Below are 14475 nucleotides of genomic sequence, written 5' to 3'. Positions count from 1 at the left end.
AGACTTTTGGGAGACCAAACTAATGAGAGCTGGGCGTCAGCGAGATAGCTCCACACAACCAGTCGCTCTGAATTGAGCGGCTGTGTGGAGCTATCTCGCTGACGCCCAGCTCTCATTAGTTTGGTCTCCCAAAAGTCTGACTACCGATCTACAATAACTTTCTACACAGGCTAGATCTACTCAATCTTACCTTATTTCCTGATTGACTATTAAACGGAGATTGGATTTCCTTCAGATAAATAACTCTATGAGATTACCCTAGCAAACTATTGGATGCTTTAAATACTCAGCTAAGAGGCTGTTGGCTTCACTTTTATCCTTACAGTCTATATACACAATCACAAATAAATATCATGTACTCAGGTCTGTGCTCCTGAAGAAGCACCTGTGGCGTGCAACATGTCGAGCAAACCCCAGACACTGGCTGTTACCACCGCATAGCTTATTTGTCAATATACCAGAACCGTATGTTAAGAGGATTGGTATCCCCAATCAATACTCAACCAACTACTGTACCATTAAGCTATGTATGGAGTGTATAACCTGTAAATGTGTGACTAATACTTGAATTCTGTATTCATTCCCCCCTTTTTTTACCTTCAGTCTTTTTAAATATATCCTTAATAAATAAAATTTTAATCTATATCTACCTTAGTGATTTCTGTGCCAAAAAAGTCCAAAGCCCAATCTATTTTTGTCTTTTCCTTAATACATATGACGCTCACCTTAAAGTGGTTGTAAACCCTTGCTTATACCCAGTGAAGTGACTGGCCTCAAGTGATACACAGAGGTAAAACAAATCCTCCACATAAGTTGTAACTGTTTATTTGCAGCTATTTGTCCTGTACATGCTTGTAAATCTCTGAGGTGGAAAGGATTTTTTACAGACTGGTAAAATAGGGTCAGGGAACTGCAGTTACATATTGTACAAGAGCTTTGAGAGCTGATTGGAGGGAAGGGACACACCCTCTTCACACAGCACATGGGAACAGAGCTGAGGCTGTCAATCACATTCAGTGTGCTGGAGCTCCCTCCTCTGTCACCTATTTTTTTGGCTCTTGTCGGATAAACTTGTCAGAATTGACTCATGTTGATAACAGAGAAACTAGACAGCAGAGACAAATGACACTTGGTGCTTTGGAGAAATATGTGCTTTGTTCAGATTCCATGTCTGAGTTTTACGAACACTTTAGCTCATATGTTAACAGCAGCTGTGTTAAAATAGACCTATAGTAGCTTTTAAATTCTGCATGCCACAATATGCGGCAATAACATAACTGCTCAATAAAACTGAATCTTATTAAAAAGCAGTCCTTGAGCTCCAGTCAAGTGGTGTGCCTAGACCTGAAAGGAATATTTTTGGAGAATTATGTTATCAGTTCATTGCAGGCAGGAGGAATGCAGTGATCACTCACTGGGACTGTTGTAACACTAACATTTTGGCAGTTCCCATGTTGAGTCAGCAGCAGAAGGCTGATCTGTTTGAGATGTGTACACACATCAAAGAACATAAAGATTACTGTACAGGCACCAGAATTTATGTGATTACATTTCTGGGTTGCCAGGACCCTGGAAGATGCCTAAGCAAAGATGGCATAAACTATATGGGTAGAAAGGAATATGAAAGTCATTGTTGCAGTAATCTCAGTGAAAGGTAATAAATTGCGCTTACACATTGGAGTTGATTTATTAAAAGTAAACAGACATAGCAAATAGTTCATTTTGCAAGGGAATTCTATCTTAGCTTAGTGAATGGTGTTATGATTTTCACCACATTCACAAAGCTAAGGGAAACTTCCTTTGCAAAGATTACAGCCTATTTTCCTATAGTAAATCAGCCCTATTGCGTATAACGCATGCATTAAACAAGAAACATATCTCAGAGGCTAGGTCTGTTTCAATCTTTTTTCCCATGTGTATATGAACTTTTAGTAGGTTGAGTTGCATTTTTTTTTTAAATCTCTTTGAGTTAATTGGCAGAATGCAGCAGACACCTAAAAAAGTAGCATTAACAGATTACCAATGCAAGGCAAAGTAGTATATAGATGGCAAGGCAAAAGGCTTTTCTTTGCTTCTATCTGTATAATTCTTCCTTCCTTACCAAACACACTTTTTCCCCATTGATTACAATTCTTTTTTCTTTTACAAAAGATGTTATTATTGGTCAGTCATGCAGACAGAGCCATCAAGTGCACAGTTACATTCAACAATCAATAGGTGTGAGTGTGAAAAGCACACATAACCAGTGTACAGAATCATACAGTATAAAAATACAGTAAAACCTTGGTTTGAGAGTGTTTTGCAAGACAAGCAAAATGTTTGAATAAATTTTGCCTTGATATACAAGCGATGTCTTGATATAAGAGTAGCGTCATGTCACAGCGGAGTATAAAAAAGAAGAGAGGGGCCTCTAATGCCCTGTACACACGGTCGGATTTTCCGATGGAAAATGTGTGATAGGACCTTGTTGTCGGAAATTCCGACCGTGTGTAGGCTCCATCACACATTTTCCATCGGATTTTCCGACACACAAAGTTTGAGAGCAGGCAATAAAATTTTCCGACAACAAAATACGTTGTACACAAATCCGACGGACAAAGTGCCACGCATGCCCAGAATAAATAAAGAGATGAAAGCTATTGGCCACTGCCCCGTTTATAGTCCCGACGTACGTGTTTTACGTCACCGCGTTCAGAATGATCGGATTTTCCGACAACTTTGTTTGACCGTGTGTATGCAAGACAAGTTTGAGCCAACATCCGTTGGAAAAAATCCTAGGATTTTGTTGTCGGAATGTCCGAACAAAGTCCGACCGTGTGTACGGGGCATAAGTGTAGCAATATGGTTACATTTAATGAAGGTACAACATTTAGCAACTTATTGCTACACTTAGAGGTGCCTCTCTTCTCTTTTATACCCTGTAAAAAAAATGCCTTGATATACAAGTGCTTCTGGCACTGAAACAAGCCATAAACATTGCACTTCAAAGTCTATACATATGTATAATTTGATATACTGTGTGATACTGTTGCTGCTAAAGTCTATATGTTAACCTAAATCTTCTACAGTAAAACCTTGGTTTGCGAGCATAATTCGTTCAAGCATGTTTCTGGAACGAATTATGCTTGCAAACCAAGGTTTTACTGTAGAAGATTTAGGTTAACATATAGACTTTAGCAGCAACAGTATCACACAGTATATCAAATTATACATATGTATAGACTCTGAAGTGCAATGTTTATGGCTCGTTTCAGTGCCAGAAGTGACGATTATACACATCGTAACAATCTAGGTCAGGCCGGGCAATCTTAATAACTGTTTAAAAAGAAAACAGAGGAAGCAAAAAGAAGAGCAGGAGCTAGAAAAAAGAAGAGAGAAAGAAAAGAAAGAAAAAGAGGGGGAGTCCCAGGGATTTGCAATGCAGGGCAGTTATAGCGACAAAAGAACATTGTCAGACCGAGACGGCTGAGTGTGGGCAATCCAGGGTTGCCACACTGGGAGAAATTTCTCATGGGTGTCTGACAATATGGCTGGTAATTTTTCATTGACCATAGTGGCATTTATGTGGTTTTTAACAGCTTTAAAGCGAAGAATTGGGGTTTTCCAAACCCTTGCTATGGTCAATTCATTTGCAGTAAAAAAGATGTAATGCCAATTGTCACTCTGGGCAAAGTAATTCTTCAATTGGTTTACAGATAAGGGCTTTGTACGGATTCCTCTTGAGGCCGGTATGAAGTAAGGTGCAGGAGTGGCCCATAAGCCAAAGTCTGCACCCCTTCAGGCAAGACCACCAGATATGTGTCATCGTTCCCACCTGTGAGCATCCTCTGAAAAAAACTTGGCGGGTAGGCAGGGATAAAACATGCAAGCCTAGCCGGTGTGTACAGTACCATCTATACAGACTCTTGAAGGCATTTCCCCAAGATAAGTACATTCTTGGAACCGAGTCAAGGTCATGATCTGCCAGTCCCTGGATCTAATAGCATCCCCAGTTTACCTTCCCATTGGAGATGATAATGTCGCATGGAAGGCTTTCTGGAAGTTATTATTGAGGAATAACATTACAATACTTTTTAACAGGCTTACCCATGTCAGTTACCTTTGCTTTATTTACTATAACAAACTACATGATTGCATTAAGCATGAGGATGATGAAATTAAACCGATGCTATAAATATTTAACACTTATTTTGGTTTAATTACTTGCATGTGAACAATTTTGAAAATTATATAAGGTTTCCTTTGCAAAGAAGCTGAGCACAATTGAGTAGTACTGATGTGTCAGCAAGCCAGAAACAAAAGCAAGTGTTGGTGTAAATCCCAAATTATCAGTGCACCTGCACAGCTTCCCAATGAAAACAAATTATGATATTAGCTGACAAATCCTAATGCCTTAATTCTGATCCCTGTGCATCTAATCATTTCAAGGAGGCAGAGAGAGACTGTCAGAGTAAAAAGCAGCTTAAATGAAAGAGATAGAAGATTTCTTAGAAAAGATACACAGGGACGGCTTACACCAAGCACAGCTGAAAGTTCAGTTGGGTTCCAAATTAAAAGATGCCCATAAACAGGTCCACATTTACTTGCCTTAATTGTGTTACAGTGACAGCTAATGACAACTGACCTCAATAGGATGTGAAAGTTACTGCTGTAGCCAAAATATACAGCATACATTGGCCATTGCACAGAAAAAAACTCAAGATCCAGTCATAGGATGACTAAATTTTGCTAAATGAAGAGTATAGTATTTTCTTTTTTTTTTTTACTGAGTGCATATACCAAGTTATTACTGCAGGGGTTACTTTACTATTATAGAGTAAGCTATTTTTATAGGATTTTCGCAACTTGCTCCTTCATATTTTTATTTGGTTGATATGGTAAAAAAGTCTATAGGAAACTTTATATACAAGGATATAAGATATAAGGGTATACAAGGACCTTTCGAAATACTATAATATATTGTCAATTACTACTATATTATTGTTCCAGAATTGTCTCCTAAAAATTAGACCTACAAGTGAATATTTAAAAGAAATGTATAATGTATTCTACATATTTTCTTTATGTGTAAGGCTACAATAAAAAAAAAAAAAAAGTTTCCCTCATTTTGCAGTCAGATAAATACGAAACACAATTCAAATTTCCATTATTTTGTCAGCAGGTAAAAGATTTAGGCTCCTCTCAACATGTTTTTCAGTGTGTCTGTTTGTCTACATAATTCAGTAGCTGAAGCTTGTATTTACACACTCAACTGAAGTATGAGAGAGAGGAAGATAGAGAGAGAGAAAGATTTTTTTAATGCCAAAGGAATCCTGAACTGAGGAAACATGTAGACTGCAAACAAATGTTAGCTGTCTGGATGCCATGTTGATCAAATAGATTTAATGCCTTCTAAGCTATGGACCCAGTAAAAAGCTGTTCTGACTTCACTCTGAATTTACTTGATGCATATTTGTTCTAGGTCTGCGTTTCAGAAATGACTGACGCCAGTGCTGGACAGTCAATCAGTGCTTTCAGAAGGAAAGAAGATAATAGCAGGCTACATATTTCTCCTGGAACATGCTTTCTTTTAATAATATTTTTGAATATAATAGGTTTGCATAACTTAGACAGACAGATGGAAATAGACGAACAGATGGTCAGATTGAGATACAGACGGACAAATAAAAGGACAACAGATGCTAGGATAGACTAACCATATCATATTTAAAAGGGCTCTGCAAGAAGCAGTGATAAAGTGCAGAATAGTTCACAAATATCAACAATGTGTTTCTATATATTGACGTCCAGCCACATCTCATCCGCCCACTCCCAAGTTACCAAATAGCAGTAATAATATTCCAACAGCTGTGATTTCCATTACATGAGATATACTCATCAGATTCAGCACTCGCTGAAAAAATCAGATGCGCATTTTTGAAGATCTATAAATGTTTATGTTACAGCCCCCCCGGTCATCGGTTTTCCAGGTAACCCCCATTAGTAACAGCAACTGCCCTGTGCTGATTTTCATCCAAGCTCTTTGGTCACTTTCATGCTCAACACCTGTACAGACAGACGGATGGCAGTTTTATTTAACCTGGGACTTTCCACCTCCTTCTTGTCTCCCACAGGAAAACCTCTAGTGTGTCGGGCAGAGAGCTGGTTTTATTTCTGCTTTGAACGCCATGACTATGTACCAAGCTCCCGCTCAATAGAATGGTGGAGGATTCCTTGAGGCGATGAAAAGTAGAAAGCCCAGGTCAATTTAAGCTTTAACGCCGTCTGTGTGTGCTGGTGTGGAGCTTGCGAATGACCAAAGCTTACAAGGAGGAAAAATAGCATGGGACGGTTGCTGCTGCGATTGGTAATTAACTGAAGAGCCAATAATCAGAAGGCGGTAACACTTTTAGACTTTTAGAGATGCAGTTCTGACATTTCCGATGAGTGCTGAATATGATAGGTATATGTTTGTAATTTAAAGTGAGGCTGTTGGAATACTGTAACTATAATCTAAAAGTTACACCCATGGCCATCATCTGTGCTACAATCTAAAAGTGACACCCATGGCCATCATCCATGGTACAATCTAAAAGTGACACCCATGGCCATCATCCATGCTACAATCTAAAAGTGACACCCATGGCCATCATCCATGCTACAATCTAAAAGTGACACCCATGGCCATCATCCATTCTACAATCTAAATGTGACACCCATGGCCATCATCCATTCTACAATCTAAATGTGACACCTATGGCCATCATCCATTCTACAATCTAAATGTGACACCTATGGCCATCATCCATTTTACAATCTAAATGTGACACCCATGGCCATCATCCATTCTTCAATCTAAATGTGACACCCATGGCCATCATCCATTCTTCAATCTAAATGTGACACCCATGGCCATCATCCATTCTACAATCTAAATGTGACACCTATGGCCATCATCCATTCTACAATCTAAATGTGACACCCATGGCCATCATCCATTCTACAATCTAAATGTGACACCCATGGCCATCATCCATTCTACAATCTAAATGTGACATCTATGGCCATCATCCATTCTACAATCTAAATGTGACACCCATGGCCATCATCCGTGCTACAATCTAAAAGTGATACCCATGGCCATCATCCGCTGTTGGAATACAACCATTGTTATAAAATTCAGAATGCAGTATTGCAGCCAATCATATGTCACCTTTCATTAGAACAGGGCAGCATATAAAAGATGATTCTGGGAATACTGCACTGGGCTCTTTGAATTAAATCAGTTTGCTGCTTGAGATAAACTTACATTACCTTGAAAATGTCTGCTTTGTGACATCACAGCTCCCAGAAATATCAACCTGAAGCTAATGAAAACACTAAGATAAATCCCAGAAGTACAAGCAATTTGTACTGAGCATTTCTGTCTGCTGGTGAAATCAGTTTAAAATGCTTGTAATTAATTTAATGAAGGTCATCAGCCACAGAGATTTTCTGGCATTACAGACATAGCAGTTTTAGAAAGCAAACATAAAGTGGAGTCTTTGCTGATTGAATGGCATGCGGCTTTCTGCACCACCAGTACCTGGCAAACTGTACATCTAATTACAACGTCCCAAAGACGCTAATTTATATCAGATATCTATCTCTGTTACCAACAGGTAGTATGATGGAACAGATGATCTGTGGGATAGCACAGTAATGGATTGGGGGAGGACATTTTTTTGGACAGCAGGATACAAACGATACCAGCAGCTGGACTAAACAATTATTTCAGGTTTGTGAGGGTACATGGACATGGCGATGCCCAAGACATACAGTATCATGATAACAACTGCTTGACAGGTTGAAGAACCTTGTCTGTTCACAATTGCTCCCCGTCCTTTGGCAGCAGGACTGAGTTTTACGTCCACCCACTAAGGAGTGTTATGCCTGGTACGCACTGTAAGTTTTTTTGGCTGAATGAAAAAAAGTGGAGGAGTTCACTGTAATATGTGATGTTAGTACAGTGATCCCCCCACTGAGCTATTGTGCTCTTTTTCCGCTCTTTCTTGTCAAATTTTGGAAATCCAATTTGAACAATGTTTAAATACTTTTCATCAATAAGAGTACAGAATACTTTCATCTTTTTTTTACATTGCACTTTGGCATCACACATTTACAGGTTGATTATTTCTAAACCGACGTAAAAAGGGGTAACATTTTGCAGCGAAAAAAAAAAAAAAACAATTACCGTAACTCGCCACCATTTGTAAATTGGCCCAGGTTGCTTTATTTATTGAAACTTTATAATAAAAATACATATTGGATCATCTGCGAATGCTGGTTATATTTTCTCTGCCTCTTTTACCGCTACAGTGCAGCAATGTATAGATGCCATTGTCATTTTAGGGCTGATTCATTGATTGCTGATAAGAAAGACTTTTTATTCCTAACAACTAATCAGAATTCTTGTTTCAATTCAACTATAAACCGCAAAAAATGACAGATGGAAGCAGATTGGTTGTGTTGGGCATCTTTCTTGGGCATTTTTCCTACATCTTACCTTTGTGAGATAATACTCAACTGCCAGTCAGCCGAGTTTCAACGTGCTCCAGCTGTGAAATCATTTTTTACATTGTTTTCCACAATATTATTTACTAAAACACTTCACTGAAATGTGGCGCTGTTTGAATTCACGGAGTCTCGTATCTTGTAATCTCAGAAAAATGCATTGTCAGTGTCGTTTGTCATATTCAAGTATGAAGATTAAAACTGATGGTTACTTTGGGATCCCAGACAGTTCTTGCCAGATGCTGTATTGTTCAACTTTTCCAGGGCTATAGTATGTAATATGTTGTCCTTTAAAAAAAAGAACTGCCAGAAAACTAAATTTTTTTCTTTGTTGCAACCGTGGCAACAATAGTTACTTTACAGACATCATTACTCAAAATTCGCATCCCCCGGCTTCATAATTGGCAAAGTTATTTCCCAGAAGTCTACAGGGAGTGTAAGGTCAAATTACAGCAGTGACCTGCGCTATGAGTTTAATTTTTTATCTACATCTACAGGTATGCCAGGGGAATCCAATGTTCTTACTGCAATACTGGAACTAATCACATGAGTATTGGAAGTAGAACCATGTGCAAAATCTTGCGAGCTACCACTCAGAAAAATGATACTGTATGGATAGCTGCTGGCATTGATCACGTCCCATAAATTCGTGCAAAACCAAATGATTAGACTATACAATCCACTTATAACATTTATGGAAGTAGAACTTACCACTTAACTTAAAGCGGAGTTCCGCTGGAAAAAAAATAATTTAAAGTCAGCAGCTACAAATACTGCAGAGCTGCTGACTTTTAAAATAAGGACATTTACCTGTCCAGGACATGTCCTCATCCGAAGCGGACCTGTCCCTCAGCATCTTCAGTAAGGGAATCAGGAAATGAAGCCTTACGGCTTCACAGCCTAGTTCCCTACTGCGCATGTGCGAGTCGCGCTGCGTGTTCTGACTGCTGTCTTCTGGGACCTGTGTGTCTCCCAGAAGACAGCGGGGGCGACGGAGGAGGGGCCGGACATGGCGTAAATTGTCGCTGATTCTGCAATCTTTTGCCGGAAGTGGGAGCAAATACCTGTATTAGACAGGTATCTGCTCCCCCCTCTCACCTGAAAGGTGCCTAATAGGACCATCAAACAAGAATGAAAACTCCTCCTCCAAGCTTTAACCAGTGCTCGGCCAGACACTGATAGAAGTCACAAGAATGCTATATACTGCTAATGAATTTATGTATTTTGCAGTTTATATTTATTAAAATAATTGCATTTCCATGTTCTGTGTATCGTGGGAGACCAGATATTGTGAACGCAGGGTCCTGGGTTTAGTAACACTTTAACTCCATTTTTCTGCTACAACTGTCTAAGCCCTTCCCGTGTGAAAAAGATAGAACAAGGGCGCAGGAGATAAAAGACCATATACATGTATTCACAAGCATAACATCCTTCACATATAAGTTGCCTGTGTCCTGCTTGAGGTGACAGAGGATTACTGCAGTCAAAGAACCAGAGGCCCCATAGCTACAAGCACTAGATGTTGGTAAGCTTCGGTAGCAATGGCATTAGACCCGCTAGTTAGCGGAATAGCTGGTGATGTCTACAGCCGTGCGCCACACACCACACAGACTAGATGTGATGTCACAGGGAAGGGTGGGCGGTGCTGTGCTTCAAGGGCTCCACCACTTTTGTTAAGCGCTTACACAACTTTCTGTTGGTGGATAACTTCTTTAAACATTTGCACTATAGCTATCACATGCCTAGTTTAGAGTACCTGCATGGTCCCAAAACATTGCAGATCTATGGGATCACACAATAAAAGAAGTTTTGCAAATGATGACAAACTTGGGGATTTGATGATGACATATCTTACCACAGCTGGCCATACCCAGTATGAATTTTGAGCGGTTCGTGAAGAATCATGTGAATTTTGCTCAGCTGGGGGTCTTGACAGCTCTCGAAGAATAGGAGTCAGATGTAAAATTGCCAACTGAAAAGTGGTTGCATCCAATCAGATGCAGCAGTTGTTTGGGCATTTTGACAACCTAGCTGTCAAAATACAATAGGCACAGCAGGAGGAATCTGTTTTTTCACTTAGTCTATCAGTGTAAGGCCAGCTTTAGACCCAGGTTACTTGGTAAGGTAACAGAGCTAGTCAGACATGCACATTTCCCAGCTCTGCTAGACAAGTTTGTATGAGGACACCTTTGCTCAGAGGTGTTGCCGTTCCTCAGCTCTGCCAGCACAGACCACTGCAGTGCAAGGGCTAGTAACTAGTATTGTAAGGTATTTCCTTGCAAAACATCATTTACAAATCAACATACAGGGATACTAAACTATGAAGAGATAAAAAAAGTATGGAATTTCAGTTGGGCTTCAGACTCCGGGTTCAGAGGTGTCAGATCTCGTCACGTGTGCTAATTCACAATCATGACATTTGGGTGTATTCACCAAATGATTAGACTATACAATCCACAATAATTAGTATTGTCCTGTCCACAATATACACTGAACCTGAAACTTGTTGTTACAGACAGGTGTCTGCCCTTCTAGCAGTCTGTCTATAGATGTAAGTATCTTTTCTGTTAAAAAAACAATAAGTTATATTTTGTTAGTTTCTTTTATTCTGAATTGCGTCTATGTTTTAACTGGTAACGCTGAAACAATCGTAATCTACAGGAATGGAATGGTTTCATGACAAGTTCCGAAGCCCACAGTGATGAAAATTAAAAACAATCCAATTGCTAGAAAGACAATTTAATGTTACCTGTATCTACATGATCCTCTGATGCAGATAATAGTGTGACCAAAATCTGACCTGATTTACAAGCTATCTGAATTGTATGTCTGCTCCTTCCCTTTTTAATAGGAAATAACAACAGGAAAAAATAGACTGGGAAATTGGTTTACCGTCTTCACAGGATCCTGCCCGAGTGACTTCTATTTTCTTCTTCTGCTTGCAGGATACAGCTTGCAGCTCACACTGGTTGTCATAAGTGACTCCATCGCTACCACACACTGGTAGGTAGGGTTGACGATCACAAGGCTGGCACACACACTGGTTGTTTATACACTTGGCACCAAAGCCGCAGATGGTGTTTCCACAGGTCTCTAGAAGAGGGCAACACAAGCACCAAAATGAGAAATACAGGCATATGCAATTTTTAGTTTTATTCCTTTAAAAAGAACAATTTCCATGAAAAATATTTAAATCCAATAGCTGTGCTTCAGAAAATGACATACAATAACCACATAATTTTGACTTCCTGTTTATGAGCCCTGTTTAACAATCTCTGCAAGCTCCAGGTTGATTCAGGTAGAGTCTTTCATGGAGTAATAGATCCTTCCCATATCCCCATATAATAGTGCCTGGGATGCTCTACCATAACTGGTAATGATGGTATATGTCACCCAAGGCAGAAAAGTAATGGGAAGCTTGGTTTTAGCATTGGAGGAGGCAGGTTATCAAACTGACATTCTTTTCGGTCATAACAGATTTCTATTAATTAGTGATCTCCAGGTTGGTTTGGATTGGGGCTTTCATGGGGTTATATACTCTCCCCATAACCCTCCAATATGATAGTGCATGACAGAAATATGGGACTTACTATTGCCAACCTCTATATAAAAATTCTAGTTGCCTGTTTGTGCCTGGCTTTAATACTTTTGAATCATAGACCCAGAGAAAGAAGTCAGCAAATGGGAGTTAGTGAGATATTAAACTCAAAACCAAAAGTGTAATATATTGCAGCTTACCAATCATTAGATGTGCTGCATTAGAGTGCTCCCATTCTGGATGTAAGAGCACAGGACACCAGCAGTATTGTCAGTCGCGGGAGGGGAGTGTTAGCTGTACTAGCAGGTTTAAATAAATTAACTAATTGAAGCAAAACTCCACCTAATACTTTATAAGCAGTGTGGTAGTGTTGTACCCCACCAAGGTATGGACGCAGGACTCTCAACCAGGCAGGTTGAGGGGCCCCAGTGTATTTGCTTATTTTGGAGGAAACTGGCTTTTCAGTTTCCTCATTATTTAGTAAAGTCCACTTTGGGCCCTGGAGCCGGGGGATTTCTTAGAGATCTGGGTGGGATGAAATCCCCAGTCCTGGGTCCGGTTTTTGAGACTCACCAGCATACTGATTGTTCAGGTGTGTGTGGGCCTCATAGTAGAGTCAGGACCAGGGTTCTGGGCTCCACCCTCCTGAGGAGTCCAGGCATGCAAGGGAGAAGCATGCACATCTGCATGGTATAGTTAGACAGAGGGCCCGAGCCTTTGGGCTGAGCAGCACAAAAAGCTGGAAAAGAGGTACAGTGTTTGTACAGGGGCTCTGTTATATGGCCAAGAGGGCTGAAGCATAAAGCCTGACCAGCAGTGCTGCTAAAGAGAGCCAGGTGGCTCGGTATTTTCCATTTGTAACTGATATTGTTGCTGTGGAAACCTGAAACCCCTGTGTGAGCAACTCTTTTGTTATTGGACTTGTTTTCTTTTTCCTTTAATAAACGTGGGCCAACAAGCCCTTAAATGGCACAACTGGCATGGACTCAGCTCCCTGGAAGCTCTACCCTTAAGCTAAAAACAACCCCCAATATTACAGCAGTTACATTTTTTTTCCTTTTTGGATAAAAGTTTTACATAAATAAGAGAAAGGTGATCACTGTAAGCACCCCTGCTACCCTGTTTCCCCGAAAATAAGACCTAGCTTGATTGTCAGTGACGGCTGCAATATAAGCCCTACCCCCCCAAATAAGCCCTACCCTGTTTCCCCGAAAATAAGCCCTACCCTGAAAATAAGACCTACAAGGACTTTAACTAGGGCTTATTTGGGGGGTAGGGCTTATATTGCAGCCATCACCGACAATCACGCTAGGTCTTATTTTAGGGGAAACAGGGTAGTGTTAAATGGTTTGTCTCATCTCTGTAACTGATACATTTTGCTAGAGAGCTTGTTCTTACAGGCTGGATCACCAGATGATAATCGAATAAAGCAAGCGTAAAAAAGAAATAAATTCAGCCATCACATCTAAGAATTACTAAGCTGCAATATAATAAATGTTTGCTTTGGGTTTAATACCACTTTAAGGAATTGTCAGAATTTTTATGTCTACATTGATCCCACAAATGAACCTAAAAGCCAGGGGAAAAGGTCAGAAATGGCAAGCTCCATATTTCTGCAATGACAGATTTCTTTTAATTAGTATTCATGTTTAGTCACAGATGTTAGCTTTTGTATGGACAGATAGGGCAGCTGAAATACTAATGCTATGCAGAAAAGATTGCAAGGTACACTCCAGTCACAATTGAAAAGTAGCCCTCAGATGCATGCAGGGAGCACAGCATACCTACTTAGGGCTAATATTTTTGCCCAGAAATTGCTGCCCCAGCCCACCCTACTCTCACATGTCAGTATTTCAAAGGTCTGAGAGCCCCAGCAGCCTACTTTATGGTTTATCACATATGAAAATTATGTTTAAAAAAATGTTAGTAGTAGTACTAACATGCTTCTTATGCCCTGTACACACGACCAGTTTTTCCGTCGGAATAAACTCTGAAGATTTTTCCGATGGAGTTCCGACAGAATTCCGCTCAGGCTGTCTTGCATACACGCGGTCACACCAAATTCCGACCGTCCAGAACGCGGTGACGTACAACACGTACAACGGGACTAGAAAACGGAAGTTCAATAGTCAGTAGCCAATAGCTTCCATCTCGTACTTCAGAGCATGCGTTGTTTTTGGTGCGTCGGAACAGCATATAGACGATTGTTTTTTCTGATAGTAATTTATTACATCGGAAAAATATAGAACATGTTCTCCATCTAAGTCCGTCTGAATTTTCGGCGGAAAAAGTCAGATGGGGCATACACACGGTCGGAATATACGATGAAAAGCTCCCATTTGGCTCTGTCAGAAATTCCGCTCGTGTGTACGCGGCATAAAAGCTGCCAATCAGATTCAAACCAG

General features: G+C 40.1%; 1 protein-coding gene across 9 annotated transcripts in view; it reads right to left on the bottom strand.

Moving 5' to 3' along the window:
• Nucleotides 1–14475, bottom strand: part of AGRN (agrin) — a 658449-nt gene that overhangs the window by 147681 nt on the left and 496293 nt on the right. For all 9 annotated transcript variants that reach the window (XM_073603052.1, XM_073603056.1, XM_073603057.1 and 6 more), the window contains one exon: nt 11425–11625. In XM_073603052.1, coding sequence (XP_073459153.1) covers nt 11425–11625 — 201 coding nt within the window. The remainder of the gene's footprint in view (nt 1–11424; nt 11626–14475) is intronic.

This window comes from Aquarana catesbeiana, linkage group LG10 (genome assembly GCF_042186555.1).
Source record: "Aquarana catesbeiana isolate 2022-GZ linkage group LG10, ASM4218655v1, whole genome shotgun sequence".
In the NCBI taxonomy this organism is placed as follows: Eukaryota; Metazoa; Chordata; class Amphibia; order Anura; family Ranidae; genus Aquarana; species Aquarana catesbeiana.
Note: the sequence above shows the minus strand (reverse complement) of the source record. Positions and strands in the feature narration are given on the sequence as shown.